Raw genomic sequence first — 22,222 nt, 5'->3', positions numbered from 1 at the left:
AAAAGCGTTCCGTGACTATGTCCTTTATTTTTTTAATAGGTTGGCTTTTTAAATGTTTTAAAGAAATCATCCAAATTTGCACATATATATCACACTAACCTCCTAGGGATAAGCTAATGCAACTATCTCAAAAGTGAGACAAAACAGGTTGAAAATCGGTGGCTCAGTCGGTTAAGCGGCTGCCTTCGGCTCAGGTCATGATCCCGGGGTCCTGGAATCGAGCCCCACATTGGGGTCTCTGCTCAGTGGGGAGCCTGCTTCTCCCTCTCCCTCTGCCCCTCTCTACCTCTCTCTCAAATAAAGAAATAAAATTAAAAAAAAAAAGTTTGAAAATTAATTAGGGATACAATTGCCTCAAAAATATTGGAGCAATATTTTAGATCTACAATCTTGTTCTGTGTTTTCTAGATTAAACCCTCTCTCCAATTGCCCTTCTAGTGTCTTCTATTTAAGTGAAGTCAAAAAAAAAAAAAAAAAAGAACAAAACCACGGAAACACGTGATAATGCTCTAACGAAGAAACTGAATCATCGTTATCATGTATATTTTAGATCTTTTGCACCATCTTCTAGAAATATCTTAGAATGCCAAATCAACGGACAGAATGATAAAATGACACTTCTCTGAAGAAGGAGTAGGATCAGAGATGCTGTATCACCGCAGTCCCTCAAACAAAACATAGCTGGAGTACTGAGTTTGGGACTTTTCTACGTGTGCGCCCCCCCCACCCCCACCATCCCGCCCCAAGAATGTCAAGAATTTGAACTCCCTGTTCTTAAGGTGAAAGAGCACGGACTCAAATCTGTTCACGAAGAAAGGAGGTGGCAGACCCTGAGACATTGGAGCTACACGAGAAAATCTCCCAAATTTAATATGGCAACAGATGATGAGTTCCTTCGGTGCTTTAGAAGTCGCTGAAAACAACATTCCAAGGGCAGGTCATTAAATTAGGAGCCAGTAAGATCTCCGTTTGCATCTCAGTTAAGTCTCTAACTCCTTTATTTCAACATTTAGCTTTAGGTTTAAAATATTTGCTAAGAAAGCAGAGAGGCGATTTAACAGAGATTTTAAAGTGTGTGCCATTGGTTACACATTCTGTCAACAGAGTAAAAGGAAACTATACAGCGTTAAGTTACAAAAACGGCTATTTCGTGTGTCGCAAACATGCCAATAAACCCTCCACTGCCGTGTTATTCAATTCAACAGTAGAAAAGCAAAACAGAGATGAACTCAAGCACCAGCCCAGCTCCTTCACGTCTTGGAGAGAAGCACGAGGAATCCATCATCTGCAGTCCGCCTGTGGATCTCCTCGAGGAAATTGTCCCCCTTGCTCCTGCGAGGAGACTTGGCTGCCCAGGCCCAGGGTCTGCAGCTCACAAGGGGACACAGAAGGTACTCCGGTCCCCCCGGGGGGAGCGGGGGGGCAGCCTCTGGGCTGCAGAGAGAGCTCCAAAGATGCCCGGCTTCCCAAAGGAATAAATGTTTGCATTACCTCCTAGTGAATAACTTAACATGTTTGGGTTTTGTTTTTAAATTAGCTAGAGCTACCAGATTCTCTAAGAGCTTGGCCACCGCTTCAATAACGATGTTATTTGGTGGTTTTTAAAATATGTTCACCTTATTTTTATATTAGTATTCCAACAGACTGTGTGAAAGGCAGTGATCACTAACACAGAACACAATAGGAGCTAACAGTCAGCCCGGCTGCTCTCAGGACCCCGTCTGTCCGGCCGGGGTCACTGGCATGCACGTCGGGAGCTCATACATCGCTCCCCGGGCAGCCCAGGCTTCGGGAGGCGTGAGGGAAGAGACAGATGCTGCGGTACCCTTAGAAGCTAGTTAATAAATATCATCAAAAAACAAAATGGAAAAGAAGCCCTCCGGAGCACAAACCACCTTAGGTCAACTGAATGTCATCTAGTTTATTCAACCAAAAAATTGAGAAAGAAGGAAAATATGAAAACAAAAAGTAGTTCTTAACACTAGCAGTAAATAAATTTGTACAACAATTCAGTCTGTATAATATGATGAAATAAATCTACATCTCTTCTTATTTTGGTGCTTTGAATTATACATACAAACAACAATTACAGGGACTTGTTCACAAAGCGGGGAGGCCTGAGCGAGGCTCTGGGACCCCCTCGATGGCAATGTGTGCATGAGTGGCCACACTGACCGCCCAGAACTGATAGAATTTTCTAGACAGAGGCCCACCGCTTTGAACGAATGATTTGCCTATGACTTTTTTCTTTTTTTTTTCTTTTTTTTCCTTTTTTTTTTTTTTTCCTCTTAATGCATCCAACTGTGACCAGTGCAAGGAATCAACACTGGCGGTCTGTCCATGTGAATAGCAGACCTAGTTTCTTCTTAATTTCCACACTTTATTTCCCCCGTATTCCTTAAGATTCTTGGCGTCCTTTATGCCTTTCTTACAGCTCCCCAGATGCAATAACATCTTCTTCAAATGTACAGTATTTTCTTACAATATAAGTTATATGCAATGTTCGGCATGGTTTGTTTTCTTTTTTTTTCTTTTTTTTTTTTTTCACAGCACTAGAGAGACCCTGATAAATAGGGAATATGAGTCTGAATGGCTTATTCACAAATGGGATCCAGATTCGGTGATCGAGAACACAGCACAGTGAGGTCCTTTGCAAAAGTGACAACCGCCCTTTTGCTTTCTGCCTTCAAAACATAGATCCATCGGTTCTCGGCTTCATGATACTGCTCCTGCAAAAAATGCACGTAGGAGGGCTGGAGGGGCTCTCGCCGGGAGGCCTAGAAGCATCGAGCAGGGGCTCTAGCCCATGGCAGTGACCATACTGGAAGGGTGGTGAGGTCCGAAGGAGAGGCTAGACGGGGGGTGCATCGGCGACGGAGTGGTCAGCATGTGGCTGGAGTGGCTGAACGGGGAGATGTGGCTGAGGGAGGTCATGTGTCTGGAGAGGGCAGCCGGGTTGAACGAGCTGCTCTTGGGGAAGTCCTCCAGCGTGTCGTGCACCTTTTTGCACTTTTTGGATTTGCTAGACATTTTTCGGTTTCTGGTCTGGATGCCTTCCTTCTTCATGGTCAGGGGTCTGTTAATCTAAACAAAGATCAATTTTTTTTTTTTTTTTTACTTTTTGGCTGGCTCTGAAAGGGCATAGGCTTTCACCCCTCAACACGGCTGCTCTGACCGCCCCACGCCAGGGATCTGCTTTCAGGGGCCCCCTTCCTCCCCACCCCTTCCTGTCTCTTTCCCGGGGACCCCGCGTCCTGCAGATTCGGTCTGTGGCCAGTTCGGTCAGTTGCAGCAACCAAGAGATCAGGGGTGAGGTGTTCCATCGCAGAGGGTGTTAATTATGTTCATCTACATCAGTCACTTTGGGGAAAATGTTCCCCAGGAAACTCTGCATTCCCAAGGACTATGTTCTAGAGACCCACCTCATACGACTGCCTTTCTCTGGTAACTAAAATATAGTAACTGGTCTGATTGCACTAGAAACTCTTTCAAACATTTCATGAAAATGGAGGCTAGGAAGGAATCTTTAAGACGGAAGTAACACTCTGTGCCCTCATCGGAAATCTGCACTACGGACCAAGAAAGCACTGACAATGTGATCAATCTCGAGAGTTGAAGTCCCTCTGCTTGGAGAGACTAGGGCTGCACCCCTCTCCAAACTAACATTCAGTTGCCTCTCTTCTGCCCGGCTTTCTCGCAGTATCAGGTGCTGTAAAAATCCTCCCCTGGAATGTGTAGGTTCTGGGGCCGTGTTTGAACACAGTGTGTCTCTCCAGAAGGTTGGTCCCTCGCCCCCATCACAGCAACCGAGCAATGACTGAAAGTTGCGATTTCTGCCTAGTTCTGACTCTGCACTCCTAACCAGTCAAAGAGCCAACCGACCCGTCACCGAGTACTTGCTAATAAGCACTTCAGGGCGTGCAGAACTGAGCTGACATGAAAGCACCCTCATCCTGAAAATTCGAGAGCGGGAGTGAGCTCCAGGAAAGAGACAAGCAAGGGCCTACTCTGAAGGTCTTCAACTAGTCTTCCACATCCGAGACAGCATATCGTCTCTCTCTTTTTTTGAGAAGCCTCTGTCTGTTTTGTTCTTAAAATGCATTTGCAGGGAGTAGGGAAGGTGGGTGGAATCAAGAGAGGGGACTTTACAAAGCAAGCAGAGATCACTCCACACAAGAAGTCAGAATCGGAGGCACCTCAGTGGCAGACAGCTGCCCCATCCAGCAAACCACGCATCTGGCCACGCATCAGGGAAACGTGGCAAACCACTTCGAGGACAGAATGTCAGGGTCCCAGTCGTTCCTGACTCCTTAGGGAAAAAAGCATCCTCTTCCACCCGGGTCCTCGAGGGTGGAGGAAGAGAAGAGGCTCTCCTGGCTCCAGGATCTACCTGTCTGCTCCCCAAGCTGGAAAAGGACAGTTAAGGGAGACAGAAGCCAACAGCCAAGAGCAAAAGGCTGCCAACAACGCTTCTGGAGACAGCAGACACACAGCTTCCTGGGGCTGAGCTGGGAGAGGTCACCCCAAAGAGGGGCACAGAACCACACGCTGGAGCTGAGACCTAATTCCCTCGTGTGCCAGGAAGGTAGAAGGGCTAAAAGGTCACTGCCAAAAGAACATCTCAGGGTTCCTTCTTCAAAGTGACAATCAAGATAAAGACGCAGCCTGCACAGGTGATAGGAATCTACGGTCCCATCAAATCTTCCCCCAAGATAATGTCTAGACACACGGCTCTTTACGGGGATATCTAGATATACACAGCCAGATATCGAAATATAATATCTAGTTACACAGATAGCAGCACAAACCCAGATAACTAGTCTCAACACCACCTAGGTACACTGATCCTGAGATAGGTAGTTATCGAAACACCTAGATAAGAAGAAAGGAGCTCACTCATAGCATACATATACAGGCATCCAGATGGGCATAACAAACACGATGCGATGAGAATGTTAATAGATTATAATCTCCTGTTGTTAGATACACCTAAATTGCCTCCTTTCGTGAAGTCTTGCTAAAGCAGAGAAGACAGAAAAATCACTCCTGTTGGGGAGCAAGGTCCTCTCCCAGCCACTGGAGCCCAGCCACGAAGTCGGGAGCGAGTTAAGAATAGGGTGGGAGTGAGCAGTGAAGATCTGATGAGAAACCGATAGGCTTCCGAACTTTCCCTTAGATCGGACACAGTCGAGACCACATCTCACCATGGCTAAGCAGTCCCAGAAATTTATGGCTGGTTAATCTCCCAGCGTTCCTGTGCTTCTGTGGGAAGAGAAAAGAAATCTCTATATTCAGCCAATTCATTACTTTGAATTGAACTCCGGGACACGCTGAGATGAGAAAGTGTTTACTTTCCACCAGTCCCTATCAGTCCTCACACTCCTGCCTGACCTCGCCGGCAGGTCTGGGCCGCTCTGAAATCAGTCCCCACTCTTCCGCTCCAGCAGCCATGTTCATTGGCCAGTATCCTGTGATACTTGACGCTCTGAGTCATAACGCCTTCAAGTACAACGGAAATAAAATAATTTCTGCCCTGCCTGCATCGTGGGACTATCTGAGGCTCGAGTGTAATCAAGAAACTTGAAAGTTCTTTGAAAACCATAAATTACAGCCAAACACAATCAGGAGAGGCTGGGCCAACGGCTGGGTAGCCCAGGAACTCTGATGCCCCAAATCTTCCAGATTTTCATCACAGATCTGTTTCTCTGCACCGCAGGGAGCAAGTAAATTCCCCAAAGTGAAAGCGGAACTCGGGGTTCGCTGCTGATAAGCAAGTATATGCTGCAGTCCGAGGCTCGAGAGGCAGTGACTAGTAAGACCAGTTCCGTTAGGCTGGGCATCACACAGGGACCGTGGTAGGAGGGGATGACATGGAAGGCAGGGACCGGAGTGTCACGGGGTCCCTGGACATGGCAACAACTTACTCCCAAAAGGCAAAGAGGGACTAGGGTGCCGGGATCACCCTGAAGAAGTTCTCCTGTGACTCAAAAAAAATCTAACCAGAGAAGCTTCCTCCCGATTCCCAGGTATTCCTGGGTGAGATGAGTCCCCAGCCAGCATGGCCCTGAGCAAGAAGCCTCTTCCCCATTCAGCCCCAGACTCTGCCAAACTCAGGTTGGCAAAGAGACGTTAGCAGAATCCGAGCAAAAGAGGCGAGTGAGAGAGACAGAGAGAGAGGACGAATTGGCCATTTTTTTCTTCTTCGGGATGAATTAAAACTTCAGGCCTCATGAGGTCACAGCCTGTTAGCCAGAGTTATTTCCGGCACACACAAAAATACCTGATCTTTTCTGTTTTGAACATAAAGATATTACAAGACGGGGCATGGGGGTGGGTGGGCAATGAAAAGATTAGAAACGACACAGCTACACCCAGGTGACTGGCTGGTGATTCTCATTCTGCGAAGAAGACACGGGAGAGGAGACAAGAGCTTCTCTTCCCTGGGACGGATAACCCCACTCGGCGGCTGTCCTCCGGTCTCTGCTGGTGAGGACAGAGACATCGGAGGCAATCTGCCAGGCATCTCATTTCCCATCTTTTACACAGAGAGTCCGTGTAACATCCGCAGGGCAGGTGAGGTGAGGCTGCCGTCCTCAGCACTGCACGGCCGCGCACACGACTCCCCTCAATTCTCTCCACCTTCCCCTCCCCTGCTCTTGCCTGCTCTCATTCCCTCTTTTGCAAAAAAAAAAAAAAAGTGTCAGCTGCAGGTAAACCATCAAACTATACCGGTTTCCCAAAAGGGAGACTGGAAAGCGTAGGCCAGGCTCCCCTGAGGCGCTGGATGGACGCATTGCCGTGTTGTCCACACAGATGTGGGGCGCAGGGTCGTCCTCGGCCCCACACTGTCCCGTCTCAGCACCGCCAGGGGGGACAGAGCAGGTCCACTCTGACATTGCTGCTCTGAGGCCTGCCGTTCGGTCCAAGGGAGGGCGATCCAATGGAGAAGGGGACGCGGGGCGGGGGACGCCGTGTCCCGGGCACCCCCAGGACAGGAACCAGGTCTGGTCCCGGGACACTTACATTGTGAAGCTTGTAGTACAGCCCACAGGCATTACAGACAGGGTCCCCATTGGCATTTCTTCTCCAGAGCGTCGTGGTGGTGGTTTGACAGTTCGCACAGGACGTACCTGCTCTTCTTGCTGCCGACTGGGAGTGGGGGGTGGGGGGAGAGAGGGAGAGAGAGAGGGTAAAATCAAAACAAAGGTGAAATGGGCTTTCAGAACCACGGAGACACACTGACAACAAGAAAAAGAAAAAAATTATCATTGAAATCAAAACTAGCAAGTGGCCCACATGAAAGTAATAAAGATCCCCAAAAGCTGCCTCAAGAAGAAAAATACAGCCAATCCCCTGGCACAGGATCGAGTTGCACAGTCGTCAAGGGGCCAGAATCTCGCCTGCCACTCTACGAGGCAGGATCGGGAGGCTCAGAGAGCCCACACCACCACCCTGAGCTAATGGTCCCCTAAGCCTCAGCCAGCAAAGTTGCCCGCTGTTTAACTTGTATGGGTAGCAACTTTGAATTACGGGGGCTCTCAGGACCCCCGTGCACCAGACTCCGGGGGAGCCGCTTGCAAGGGCAACTGCCAAGAAGATCGATGCTCAACGAGGCCATCACAACACATGAACAGCTAAGGGAGAGCGAACCCAAACATCCAGAGCACTTGACAGCTCCCAAATAAAGAAATGCTGGATTCAAAAGAGAACAGGGGGCCCGCACAGTAGGAGAGCGTCCACGCCTGTGTGCGCGCGTGTGTGTGTGTGTGTGTGTGGCATGCACCCACAGGACCGGCCACTTAGGAAGCACCAAGCAGGACATCCTTCATGAGCCAGACCCCCAGCAAATCTGCAGCAGCCTTATACTTGCCTGGCCCACACTCCTGGTGACCGCCACCCTCCTTCTCGTTAGGTGGCTTTCAGTTCATGAGCCAAACTGAAAAGCACGGAGAATTCTGCTAATCAACAGGAACCCACCCCCACCCCCCATCCTGCTCTCATTTCATTTCACCTTCGTGAAATTAGGTATTTCCTATTTGCTGTTCACAGAGCCCAAGAGTGGCAGGTCAGATGTCAGGCTCAGCTTGAATTTTAATTATTTGGTTGTGTCACTGACTTCATTTCCTTTAAGAGGGAGATTTTTCTTTCACTTTTTGACACACTTAGACTTACGGAGGGTACTATTCTCTACGTCCACACTCTAAAGAAAAAAAATGTAAACTCAAACACTTTCCAAAGAAAACAAAGTTGGGTCCCTTTTAACATATACCTCTGTCAATTCCTTCCCCTCTTCCCCCGACCTACAAGGACAATTTTAACTGCAAAAGAAGTATTCCCCGGCTCTGGACTGAAATATATTATCAAAGCCCAGAGGAGGAGCAAGAATTCAGCTATCTGTGATCTAGAAAACTCCGGCATGTTTACAAAAGCCTGAGATCAAACTAGAGGGATCGTGGTATGCTTTTCCATCAATATTTCATCAAGCAAAAAGTTCGGCCCAACACCCAAAGCCGCCAGATATGGGCAACCTCGTGGCTATTCTGAATCAAGCCGACTGATTCCCTTCCCTTCAAACCACTACACTGTCCCACAGATAGGCTCCTCTTTCCTACAAGCTTGAAGAGCAGGGTTATGGCCTTTATTTATTTATATTTGGGGGGGTATTCTTTTTTTTCTGTGTTCTACAAAAACCAGGAAGAAAAACCAGCTCTTCTCTGTCATCATTGAGAAAGTCCTACTTTCTGGCTGTCCATTTGGGAAACAGTTCCCCATAGCCCAGGGGCGCCGCCTCTGACCCCACACGTCCATGCCCACCCACCACTCGTGAACCGTGCTGGGCTGAGACCGGACTAACTGGTACTTGTATACTCTTGGGAAGAAATCAATACAGAAAATCAGTGCTTGATGATTCTGACAACGATGTGATCGTGTGATTATTATTATCTCCCTGTACTTTTTTCTTGACAACAGATACTGAGATCGAGTCGATTAATATCTACGCAGGCAGCAGATTTCCCAGCTCAGCAGGTTTAAATGTGTGCTACAAGCACATAATACCAGCTGGTAAAAGTCAAGCTCCAAGCCAGGAGGTCCCTGGTGCAGTCCTTCCCAGTGTATTGACGGTAACGTAAATACACGCGGCCTCAGAATACGTCTCTGGTCCACAGACTTGATGCGAATTTATACAGACTCTAAAAGCCACACTGTTTGGTTCACTAGCAGGAGACAAAGTACATTAATAAAGCAAGCTCGACTCGGCTAGCCAGTTAGACATACGAAAACCCTGGCAAGACTCAGAAAAAATATTCTATGGATCTCCTCTCTAGTCATTTCTTCTATTTCCTGCATGAGTTTATTCAGGGTTAGATAGGCATCTTACTCAAGAGCTAGCTACATTATGGGCTGGGTGGTCTTCAGCAAATCTGGAAATGTGTACAGCCAAAATAGCAAATTGGGGAGGCGGGGCTGGCGTGAAGGAACAGGAAATATAGGGAAGAAGAAAAAGAAAGTTCTAGGTACTCAGAAAGAAGTCAAACACATCTAAGGGCTAAAAAAAAAAAAAATCCTGAATGTGCTCTGAGTCGCTCTCCGGAGCATATGAATTCCAGGGAACTAAAAATACAAAACCACCCAGAACAGATGAGTAAGAAAGAAAAGACAGCTTAAAATGTGACAGCCAATGAACTCCAGAATTAAAAGCAATTATTACTCAGAGTTCTAGAGATTTCTTATGAAAGGTGAATGAAGACAAACTTATATAAAATGCAAGTAAAGCCCTCCTATGCAATCTTCCCAGACAGAAGAAACCCCAAGAAAATGTCAAATACACTCTTGCTCATCAACCAGCCCATAGTCTGAGACTTTATACCCTCTTTTTTCTTCTCTCTTTTTTTTTTACCTTAAAAAAAAGTCTAATTATAAGGATGGTACCATGACTTATTTTAACAAGAAAGTTGTTGGTGGTGGTTTTCTTTTCCTCTCTTTCTTTTTTCTTTTTTCTTTCTTTTTTTTTTTTAACTAAGGCCAGGTTTGAGTGATTCAGAACATTCTTTTGTGGTGCGATCATATTCATTCTGTGCTAACACCTCCAGCCATTTTTTTTTCAAACACTTGTTCTGATACGTTCAAACATCTTGATGTTTAGGTTGGGGAAGCTGAGTTGTTGTTTATGAGTTATCTCCAGTGCTCAGATATCCGGCAGCTTTTTCCTAGGAAGTTAGCTTTGCACATGAGAGAAAGGAAAAAAAAATACCCAAGTGCATGGGGACAAGTGGGGGGAGGTTGAGAATGCTGGAGAAGGGGGCAAAGATCAGAAGGAATAAAGCCGGGAGACCCAGGATTGCCAAAAATTAAAGTCACGTGGGCACTTCCATCCCTAGAAAGTTTTTCCTTCTTCTAAAAAGGATGTGAAAGGTGTTAAGTTGCACTAAAATCTGATGGAGATGACAATTCTTTAAAATGAACATACACACACACTTAGAATTTGATGGATGCTGCTTTATCCACTAATCTGCATGGGGAAATTCCCCTCCTCCCCTCTCTACTTGGTGAATGTCATCACTACAAAAAGCATTTTGATCTCTTGACTGTGGTTAGAGTTATCATTTGCCAAGCCTGCTTTTATTTGTCTGTTACATACACTTGCTATTCAATCCAAGCCCGAGGTTCCAAAGACAAGTTCACCAATGAACTCCTCCTGCTAGTCTTCCTTATAAATTGCTCAAGTATTCCTAAGGGTCAAGACTTTTGAGAAAGAAAGAAGGAGGGGATTAAAAACCATCACCCTCCCGGTAGTGGTTCAAAGGGGAAATAAGAGCAAATGTTACATGAGACCAAGAGGCAAGACAGGAATCACAAGTTTTTCCCAAAGGCATGAGCTGTGGAAAGTCCTCAGTCCTTAAGATCAGGAAAGAAGAAAAACTCAGCTCGATTCAGGGGCTGCTGCTAGTGAGATTCAGCTAATGGGCCCCATCCTTCTTAAAGCACGGGCACAGGAGACCCCTCCGTGGCACTGAACCTGGCTCACTTCCTCGGGGGCCTGCCGCTCAGGGACGGGGTCTAGATGGTTCCTGGTACATGCATCTCCACACAACATCTCTCCGTCTGTGGCACAGCGATTATCAATGAATCTGAACTCACTTGCCCTGATCCGCTCTCATTCTATTTGCAAACACATTAGAGATTTGATGACCAAAAAGCCAGCATCCTTAAAAAATTTGGTAAGTGACTTAGGAAATATGAAGGGGGAAACAAAAAGAGAGAGAGAGCGAACTTTTCTGTATATCCAATTTGAGAAAAGAAAGGGGGGGTGGGGGGGGAAGGATCCCCAAGCAAGCTGACAGGATTTTGAGCTGTCCTGCCAATTTCCTGCAGCAAGCTCTCCTTCCTGAAGAGAGGAAATTAAAAACACACAATGGTTCGTGTTGGGTCAGTGTTCCTGGAGGAGAACTCACCAGCCTTCGCTTGGGCTTGATGAGGGGTCGGTTCTGTCCGTTCATTTTGTGGTAGAGCCCACAGGCGTTGCACAGATAATGCCCGGTGCCGTCCCGCCGCCACAGCGGGGTTGAGGTGGCCCCACAGTTCACACACTCCCTGCCTTCTGGAAACAAGACCACACATAAGTCACTTATGGAAGGAACACTGACAGCACTCAGAAGCAGGGCATGAGAGTAAAATTGGGCACTTTTTTTTTTCCCCCTCTCTGCTCCCTCTATTGGGGAACTTTCCCCCCACCCCCCACCCCCCAACACCCTTAAGGCGGCTCCCAAGTGGGGAAGAGTCACCCCCTGGCCCTGTCATGGCTTAACCATTCCCGCACACACTCAGCTCCCGCCCCAAGAAGTGGCTCATGAATAAACAGCAGCAGAACCTTGCTCTGGGCCTGCCTGACTTGATGGGGAAGATCAAGTGCAGCCAAGGAAGAAGGCAAATGGCAACTTGAAATAGTTCCCTGAGAAAATACGAAGTCCTGGACTGTGGCAAAGCAAAAATTCCAAGTTGGTTCCCTCAAAGGAAAACAAAGGGGCCCCATTACCATCGCGGGGTGTGTCTATAGAGATCAATTAAATCCTGACGATTCAGATGGGGGAAAAGGAAAGATGAATTGATGGCTAGATAGATAAACAGAGAATAAATCGATGAATAGACTGATCAATGGGCTGATTGATTTTGAGGACCCAGGACTTTAGATTTTACTTCCAATAAAACTGGAAATGTCCCCGGCTGGCAAATAATAGATGAAGACCCGGTGGGGTCCACTCATTCCCCCCCACCACCTTTTTTCTCTCTCTAGAAAAGGCCAAGGTTTTCTATGATTTACCAGCCACTGTGACAGACACCGAAGGTGAAGTATGACCCCAGCTGGACCAGGCCAGGAGGTGTTGGAGGGAAATACCCCTGGAGGTGTTGGCGGGAGGAAAGAGTCGGAAGGAGCAGCATGACGGGCAGATCGGGAGAATAGGCCAATTAAAGAAAGGGGGGGGGGCGGCCTTTCGGTCAGCTCATTAACCAAGGCCTTCCTGCAGTAGCTTTTCTCCCAAAAAAAACAAACAAATAAAATAAACAAAAAACCGGCCAGGCCAGTTCACTCCAGGGGCAGGAGAGTGACCCAGACCCATCTCCTGAGGGAAAGCTCCTGGAGAGAATCCCTCAAAATACCATTTTAGGACCAAGGGGAGTTTTGCTCACTGATTTCTTTCCAACTTCTGTGGGAGAAGGAAAGGGAGGACAGTCTCTGGGAGAACCTGCCCAGCTCTTGGGGGGCCTCATCCTCCTGGCAGGCATGTACCAGCATCTCTGCCAACCAAGCCAGACTGGGAGGAGCTGCCTCCCCCCACCACCCCGCCCCTGCAGGAGGCAGTAGCTCCAATGGAGCTGGTCTCCCAAGAGGAGGAGTCAGGCAGAGGGTTTCGCTTTCTCTGGGGGTGCTAGGAGGGAGATTTGGGAGGATGGTAGGGGACAAAGATGAGCCCCTAAGCATTGTTCCGTTTTATGAGATTAATCGGCTAATTCCAAACTACCAGGAAGACAGGGTGGAGGAAGAGAACCAGGCAGGCTGCTTGGGAATCTAGGCGACTCCTTACACCAGGAGAACACGGCAGGCTTGGGGGCCTGTTTGGCCTTTGGAAACCCCTAGACCAAGTATGAGGACGTTGGGGGCTCACATCTGTAAGCCTGTTTTGTTTTGTTTTGTTTTTTTCTCCAGGGACAGGCTCTGGGGAAGGAAAAAGACTTCCAGAAATGGAGGGCTTTGCCCGACATTGGAGTTCATAATGGTGCTAACTAGTTTTTGTCCATTTTCCTTTTAAAAGAAAAAAATAGAATATAAGGAGTTAAGAGAAATGTTTTATATATATATATATATATATATATATATATATACTTTTTTTTTTTTTCCACCAAATTCCAAAAAGCTGTTCAACCCAGGGTCTACAGAAAGCCTCCCACGAGCCACTGGCCTTCTCCCCAAACTCGGGCGCTACTGAGCCAGGAGCACGCGTCCAGGTACCCAACAGTATCTACCGGGCCTCAAAAAGGCTTGGGACCGAATTACCTCCACACCTTCCACTGGAGTCGGAAGCCTGCGGCCTCGGTGGTGGAACGAGGGGGAGGCACGGAGGAAGGGGGAAAGGGCGAGTGGGCGAGGAGGTGCCTGGTGCAGCCTAGCCTGGGGACAGGCAGGCCCGGCAGCCCCGGTGCCCCACGCAGGCACCGGGTGGGCCTTTCTGAAGACAGCAATACCGGCCTGTGCTGGCCAGGGCCCCAAGCCCACTCCCCATCCGGCCAAGACAGGGGCCTCTCGGTCCCTTGGCACCCAGTCGCTTTCCCGCTGCGCAGGGAGGGCTCGGGCGAGGTTTCGCTGGCCCCCTCCTCCCTCCGCTCCCGCAGCACCCACTCGGGGTGGAGTCCCCGCTGGCTTGGGGCCGGCAGCCCTGCTCCTAGGCACCCGGGGCTGGGGGATCTCCCGGCCTGACGTGATTAGTCTGATTTCCTTTCCTTTGTCAGCCCAGTGGGGAGGATGACAGCTTCCTTTTCAGAGGGACCTTCAAAACTAGCAACGGTTGCCTCTTCAGCCAGGCTCTGCACACTAGAGCAATTTTCTGTCTTGATTCACTCCGCAAGTTTGCGATTGCCTTGTCTGGCTTTTTCTTATTTTTTTTTTTCTTCTCTCATTGTTGCCGCTAGTCTGTGACTTCAGCAAACAACCAATTTTCCTAATGGAGGCCCTGACTGTCTCCTGCTTTCTTTCCCTCTCCTCGCTCACTGCCTGGTGTGAGCTGCTCAGACAGATACCTCTCTCTCGTAGGTGACAAGAACCACAGGGCTGCGAGGCCTCTTGACATTCGACAGCCATTTTCAAACACCCTCCCTGGCCTCCAGCTGAAATTCTGAGACCGGGGCTGGAGGAAAGGAGCAGGAGCTGGGGCCAGAGGCTGCGAAGGGGAAGGTGGGGCGAGATACCCACAGCCAGGGGGTGGGGGGGTGCCCAGAAAGGGCCCTTCGCTAAAAGGCTTTGTCTTTTGTTTGCAGAGGGAGACCCAGCACTGACAGCCCGGCGTTAGAAAAGCACGAGGTGCCCTAACCACTGCTTCAACCGTTCCTCCAAAATGCAACAACCCTCTCTCCTCCTCTCTCTACCTTAGGCAAGTGCATTTGCACAGAGTTAAAAAAAAAAAAAAAAAAAAAAAACAACGCAACCACGAAACCCCAGAGAACTCCCTGAAGAACTGCTACCATTTCCACCCTCTCTACCCAGAAAGGTCTAGAAACCCTCCTCCCCCACTCCCACACTCCCGAAAGTCCCAGCTCCCTAGCTGCCCAGGTGTGCTGTTTTGGGGTTTCTGACTGTGAGAAAGGAATAAGAAGGAGGAAGTAAGAAGCCAAATTGCAATGTCTTCTCTCCTCTCCCCACCTACCAAAAAAGAAAAAAGAAAAAGTAAAAAAGAAAAAAAAATATATATGTATACATATACATATACATATATATATATATATAATACAATCGGTCCGTAGGTGCTCCTGGTTCTGGTTTAGGGTAACTGCACCCCTTCCTCCCACCCACCCCCAAATATTCAGGGGCTTGAGGAATGAGGGAGAGGAAGGAAAAGACTAGCCGAAGGCCCGAAGGTGTGCACACAGAGGGGAGAGAAACCAGAGACTCTGGAAAAGTCGTTCTGTCCCCTCCTCCACTCAAACCACCACCCCAGCCTCAGATACCACGATCTTTCCCCCAAAACTTTGCGCTACCAGAAAAGAGAACTTAAAAAAAAAAAAAATTCCCATCACTACCTCAAAATGCATCCGTTTGCTCTCTTTGAAATCAGTCCTCAAGCCCTGATCTAATCCCGGCTTTTCTGAGCCAAGCTGAACCCCATTTCTCTGGAACCCTCCACTCCGCGCCCAAGCCCAGCCCCCGGCAAGGCAGCTTGGCCACTTTCCTCCGCCTGTTCTCCCTTCCTCTTGCTTTCTCTTTGACTCCACCAGCGAGCCTACCTCCCTCTCCCTCTGCCGACTTTCATGTACTGAACATGCAGGTCTGAGTTTCTCTGTCAGCCTAACCGCATCCGGACTCTATTAAAGTTCCTGGCGCGGGATAAACAATGCAACTGTCGCACGCAGCAGTCTGAAAATAATTGGATTAGCTAAAACATATCAACTAAATAGAGACAGTCCTGCCCAGGCAGTCGGAGTGAATGTCACCCTGGAAAAAAAAAAAAAACCCTGAAAACTGATCTCATGGTCACTGGGCTCCCAGAGCCCTCCCTCGGAAGTTTTTCAAACCCGGGTTTTGCAAGCCCGGTTTCAAGACTGCTCGTCCCACCCATAAAAGACAAGTGATTTTCACCACTTCTTTGTATATAGGATCTCCATAGATAGAGGGCGGAGGTGAGACGTTGGAATGAGCCAGGACAGACAGACCCACCCCGAAATGGACCCACCCAAGGAGACAGAACAATCTTCGAAGAAAAATCATCTTTTAAACTAGCTAAATCTCATCTGAGAGAATCCCAAGGTCTCTCCACTGCTTGGGTTAGAAGCAACATTGGCGGTGGATTATTTTATTTTGAAAGCCAGAATATTTTGTGTGGGTTTGGTGTTGCTTTTTTTTTTTTTTTTAAGCAAGTGTCTAGAGCCAGAGAATAAAGATGCAGCACGCTTTTAGACAAGGGGTGCTTTTTTGAGAGAGGATGAGCAGAGGAAGCGGAGACCCACACCTAGGGAATGTCGTTCAGTCTTGCCTACCTCCTCTGGCTTCAGATCAGTAGAGGAATAGGTCCTGAGATGCCTTCCTGCCCCTGCCTGTGCGGCCACCATAGGTAACTGGCCCCCCTGGACTTTGGATTTTCATTCCAGTTTCCCCAGGGCAGAGCCCACCTCTCTCCCAGAACTTAGAGGGGCAGCCTCTTTTCCATGCAAAGAATAGGTGCACTGCTCTTGCCAGGGTCCTGCCCCCCACACACACAAAAATATACCCATGCTTTATTTATCCATGTCCTCTGTTGCCTGCATGGCCCCCCCTGAGCTGAGCCCAGAGGAACAGGCAGATGGGGCTGCAGAAGCCAGGGGGGTCAAAGGAGGGACCTGTGTTTGTTTAGGTTTGAGGAGGTTTCGTTTTAGCATTAAACACTAAAGATTTATTCCCTGGGCTTTCCATTTGGTCTTGGAAACTGACTAGAGGTTACTGGCAGAACCCAAAGGTCCCTGAGCAGGCGGGACAGGGTATTTGTTTTTGTTTGTCTTTTTCCTTCCCCAGCTGGGGGGGGGGGGGCAGTTAAATTAGATCCCACTTCCCCTCTGCTCTGTGGACTGGAATGAGATAGGACACACCTCATTCTTTGCCCCCGTTGGAAGAAAGGGAAGAAATCAAATCTCAGAAGGGTCTGGAACACCAAGCAGATCCCCCCACCCCCCAGGGGCCAGACTGAGGCTCCCTCCTCCGCGCCCTGGATTTAGGAGAAAGGAGAGGTGGGAGGAGGAGAAAAGGCCCCGGGGGAGGCGGAGAAGGTTCCTACCTGTGCTGGATCTCGCCTTGGGTCTCGACTTACATCCGAAGCCGGTGGGGGAGCCCCCCAGCAGGCTGCTGGGCGGGAAGAGTCCGGAGCTGTATTCGGGGACGTAGGGCGGGTACGTGGTGATGGGGTGGTGCGCCGACGAGGCCGCCCCTCCCAGGGTGGTCATGCTGCCCCGCGAGTGCGTGGACTCGAGCTTCATGGCAGCGGCACCTGGTACTTGATGCACTCTTTCTCGTCCTGCCGGGCCGAGCCGGCCGAGCCCGGAGTGGACAGGGACGGGTCCGGGGAGACGTCCTTCGGCGGGGTGGGCGGGAAGGTGAAGAGGTGCGGGCTGGAGTGGCCCGCCGACAGCGAGGAGGACGAGGCCGGGGGGTAGACGGAGAGGGGCCCCGGGGAGCCGTGGTGGATGGACGTCTTGGAGAAGGGGCTGAGGTTCCAGGGCGACGCGGTGTGGTGGCTGCCCAGAGCTTTGCCGCCGTCCAGCCAGGGCAGGGATCCATGCAGCAGGGGCGGGCGGCACACCTGACTCCCTGCGCGGGAAGGGGGGTGCGGGATGCAGGAGAGAGAAATGCCCGTGAGAGCCGCTTCGGAGGCCCTCGACACACCTGGGGGTTCTCCCCCTGCCAGGGCAGTCCCAAATACACCCTGGATCTGCAGGCGGGCCCACTCCTTCACCCAGGCCGCCGCCCCCGTCCCCCCGGCCCAGGACCTTGGTCAGCACACACTTTATGCCCGTGTCTACCACATGAAGGTCCCCTCAAATCCAGCAGAATTAGGGGCCTGTGACACCCAAGAGGTGCTGGGACGGAGTGGAGAGAGCCCCTGGGCATATTTGGTCTCTCCAGATACACTTAATGGCATCCCCTGAGGTCCATCTCTAGAACCTGACTTGATTTATTGGTTTCCTTCCATGGCCCAGCGTCCCCCATCCCAGACCTAATCCCAGCCAGCCTGATAAGAGTCGGTTGTGAATAATAAGGCCTGATGGGGTGAGCCTGGCCGCACAAGGGCTCCACACCGGGAAAAGACATGGACCTGGAGAGAGGCCCCACTCCCGAAATCCAGTGCAGGAAGGAGGGTGCTCGCTCTCGGAAAGGAGGGGAGGGAGCATTTTGGGGTTGCTTCCCCGGAACCCTGCTTCAGTGCTTGCTCATAACTGGCAAGGCCTGAAGTGGGATTTGCAAGGACATTTTAATTGCCCAGACTGTTGGAGGTAGTTTCCAAGGCTGGACTCTGCCTTGCTCACCCTCCCAAATCCTCCGGAAGGAAAATAAAGTAAACCCCATATTTGCCCCCAAAGTTGGGATTCCACCAGTGCCGTAGGTGGATTTTCACCTGAGCCCCCCGGCGACACAAAATTCCTGTTGACATATATATTTTACTTCTCCACAGAGCATTCGAAATACAGAGTTTTCAGACGGCCATAACTCAGACACGTCCATACACCCTGAGAGGGGTCCATGCAGGGGGCAAGTGCAAATCCACACACTTATTGATCTTTTAATCCACTACCTGCCTCAGCATCTGACATTCTATTTAACCATGAAGAACAATACTGAAACTAAAATCTTGAGAGAGGAAGGGGAGGGGAGAGGGAAGGAGAGTTCTCTGAACGCCAAGGGTCAAGACTCAATGTTATGCAGGAAGTAGTATAGTAAATAATATTAAGTCTGCATCTACCGCATTTCCACTTAACTGCTGATCTGCACAGAACAAGGGCAGAGAGCGCCCCATCCGCAGGAACAATTGTTTAAAAGCTGGTGACAGCAGGGCGGAGGACGCCTGCTGCAGAGGGGCTCTGTCACCGGCGCCGACGCAGGCTCTAAGTAGGGGGACCAGGAAAGACTTCAGTCGCCCGGACTAAGAGAGACTCACATTTTCTCTGCCTGAGATGGTGCCTCTATTTCTTCTTTAGGAACCCACTTATGCTGGAAAGCTTAGAGCTTTCCCAAACCCCGACCCCTAACTACACAGGGCTTGATTTCTTAACCTTTTAGAACTCGTCTAAACTTTTCAAAGGTGAAAGAGAAAGAAAAAAAAGAAAAGACAACTGGAATCGCTCCCACATAAGAAAGAAACCCCGGTGGATCCTAAATCTTCTTTGGGAGCCTAATGGGACTGTTGTAGGCCGGAGGAGAGAGTAAGGCAAGGGTTTGGGGAGCAGGCAATGAGGCAACCTAAAAGCAAAGACGCAGGAAAATTCTGTGCAGCCGGGAGTCTAGGAAATTTCAAATGTCTCCCATTGAAGACAGTAATCTCTCCACCAAAACCCCGTCAAAGTACCAGAATTCCATTCCTCAGAGCCAAAGAGGTGGCAGACCTGCCTAGGAACCAAATGCACTAGCTTTGGGAAAGGTCAAAAAACAGGGATCAGGGATGCGAATTAAATGTCTCTCGGGCCTTTCTGAAAATGTGCCGGAAAAAAGAAACTGACGAACGCTGGCAGAAGCCTCCCCCCCCACAACCCCACCCCGAGAAAGAACGACAGGGTAACTGGGGGAGCGAAGCCCTTTTTGAAGGAACCAAGTCCGAGCCGGGTTTGGCCGGCGCCGGCTGCGGGCCCACGGAGCCGTGGCCGCAGGGGCAGAGCCTAGGCCCCCGGAGCCCCGGACCCCGGAGGCCCCCCGAACCTGCGGCCGGCCGTGCGGGGACAGAGGGTTGCAGTCGGGCGCCTGCCAGGTGAGCGCCAGGCCCGAGGCAGAGCAGCCAGCCGCGGAGAGACGCCTGCTGCGACTTTTTAAAAACACACTCTCGCGGCGATTGAGACTGCTTCCTCGCCCATTTCCGGGCCCCAATTTTTTTAATTGTTGCAGGAACGGCCCTTGGGGGCTTTGGCTGGGTCTCCCACCCCCTGGTCCCTCCCCGCCTCCCCGGCCTGGGGGGGGGGGGCAGCGGCGGCGGCTGGGCGGGGGTCCCCGCACCCCGGGGCGGACTCACCGTGGTGGGTCGGAGGGTACCTCTGCACCGTGGCCCTCACTGAGTTTCCGTAGTAGGAAGGGACGTGGTTGCCTTGACCGTCGATGTTAAAAAGTACATCCACCTCCTCGGGCAGGGGGTACTGCGCGGGGTCCATGTAGGAGTGGCCGAGGCCCGGGTGGTGCGTGTCCGGGTGCTGCCCGTTGAGGACCGCGGGGTGGTGGTGGCTCACCCAGCGCGGCTGGTCCGCCGTCACCTCCATGGCCCCGGCTGCGCTCGCGCCCTCTCGCCGGGCCCGGAACCCGCGCGCGGAGAGGGAGGGCGGTCGAGCTGGAGGGTCGCGGGGCTCTGAGGCTCTGCAGGTGCTCCTGCCGTCGGAGGGGCGGGGGTCGTTTAATGATTTGTTTTCAGTGGGGCAATGGGAAAACTAGGAAGGAAAGGTGAGCAAAGGAGATATAAAAAACAAAAACAAAAACCTTTAACAGTAGTTCAGCTAAGAGAAGAAGAGGAAGAAAAAAGAAATTCCAGAAAAACAGGTACGGAAGGATAAAGGGGAAACCAAATTCTAAAGGGGGAGGAGGGCGAGCGAAGGTGGCTGGAATTCTGCAAGTGAGGCTCTTCTGCACCGGGGCTTCCTCAGCGGCTCGGCGGCTGAGGCTCTCCTCGGGTCACCTGCGGAGGAGAGAAGGGGGAGACCTGGATGAGCTCCTAAGTACTTGAGCACCTGAGCTTATGAAGTGGCACCACCTCCCCGCGAGCCGCCCGGCCCCGCGCCCGCGCACCCAGGACACGCGCACACACGCGCACACGCGCACGCCTCCTCCCGAGCGAGGCCAACCGGGACGCGGCCGCCCAGGGAACGACTCCCAAGTACATCGCCAGCAGCCCGGCTCTCCCGAGGCCCCTGCAGTGACTGAGCGGTTCCAGTTCGGCCGACAGCTCCCTCCCTCCCCCCCGCCGGGGACAGCGATCCCGGGACCTTCCTTCCAGGCCTCTAGCAACTCTCCAAAAGAGGAGGGTTGAGTTTAAAGTGTTTTAAAGTCCTCCCAAATGGAGCGAGGGGAAAAAAAAAAAAAATCAAACTTAAAAAAAAAAAAGTTGCCAGTACCAACCTGGGTAGCGAGGAGCAGAGAGGAGGAGGCGTGTGACCTGGGGAGAGCAGAAACTGCTCGGTCAGATTGCGTGGCTCACTCTGTCGCGCGCGCTCTCCGTCTCTCTCTCTTTTCTCTCTCTCTCTCTCCCTCTCTCAGTATTTTTTTTTTTTTTTTTTACAGGGAATGCATTCTTTCTGAAAGTATCAAGACGGCGCCAGGCAGCTCAGTGTTCGCAGACAGCTGTGGCGCGACGCAACTTAAGGAGGTTCTAGTGTCATCCGCGCCGAGGGGGAGGAGCCTGGCGCTGGCGAGGAGGGGACAGGATCACCAGCACAAGGAAACTGCAACCCAAACCCGCTCCAGGACCTCACCACCCCTCCCCTGCACCCCTCCGCCCCTGCTCCCGCCCCTCCACTGACCGGAAGGGGGGCGCCGCGGAGGGCCGCCCGGGCGGAGGGGCGGCGGGGCGGGTGGGCAAGGCCCGCGGGGTTTGGGGCGGAGGGGGCGGGCAGGAGGGAATTTGCGCTCTGGCCCTTTAAATGTGGTTCCCGCTCCTGCCAATTCATTCCGGCTCGGGTGATTATTCCGTGCCGGGGAAACCGGCCTGCCCCATTCATAAAGTCAATTTCTACAGGCAGCCTTTATTTTCCAGACTTTTTTTAATGGCCAAACTTGTTTTTAAATTCAATCCAGGGTATTTGGGAGGCTACTGATTTGGGGCTACGTGCATATAAAACTGATCAGGAAAAAAAAAAGATTTTTTTAAATGCCGAAGTCCTTTTGAGATTTGCCTCTGGAGAGAGTTGCCTAAGAGACTGAGGAATGGGGCAAGAGGAGTAACCTTTATTGGAATGTCCGTGTTACTTTGGTGGTCGTTGTCAACATTTCCCCCAGCCTTTTGTGTTCTCAAGCCCCTCGGACGGACGTTTCCGCTGTTGCAGCTGTCCCTTCCAGACCTGATATTTGTAATCGATGCGTGCTTCTGACTTGAGTGGCAGTAGGGACGGAAGAAAATGAAAGGGAGAGAGAGGAAGACGCTAACTAGCCCTCGGAGTACAGCGCGAGAGAGTGGTTGCAAAGAAAGAACTCGGGTCTTCTTTCCAGTTACCCAACTTTTCCCTTCACCCTGCCCAGGGCCCTACTTACTCTGGCTCCCGGCGTTTTTCCCCAGCCGAGCAACCAGCCCCCTCCACCTACCCC

At 50.7% G+C, this 22,222-nt stretch overlaps 1 protein-coding gene across 1 annotated transcript; it reads right to left on the bottom strand.

Annotated features, from left to right (window-relative positions):
* Positions 1-980: 980 nt before the first annotated feature.
* On the bottom strand, positions 981-21,289 carry GATA3 (GATA binding protein 3). The gene is given in 7 exon segments (XM_036114354.2): positions 981-3,084; positions 7,024-7,149; positions 11,454-11,599; positions 17,013-17,213; positions 17,216-17,542; positions 19,950-20,600; positions 21,041-21,289. Coding segments are annotated over 6 exon segments (1,326 nt in total). The 5' UTR covers positions 20,191-20,600; positions 21,041-21,289; the 3' UTR covers positions 981-2,799.
* Positions 21,290-22,222: the final 933 nt, after the last annotated feature.

The sequence above is a fragment of the Halichoerus grypus genome, chromosome 6, assembly GCF_964656455.1.
Source record: "Halichoerus grypus chromosome 6, mHalGry1.hap1.1, whole genome shotgun sequence".
NCBI classification, from domain to species: Eukaryota; Metazoa; Chordata; class Mammalia; order Carnivora; family Phocidae; genus Halichoerus; species Halichoerus grypus.
This window is presented reverse-complemented; position numbering and strand designations above follow the sequence as displayed.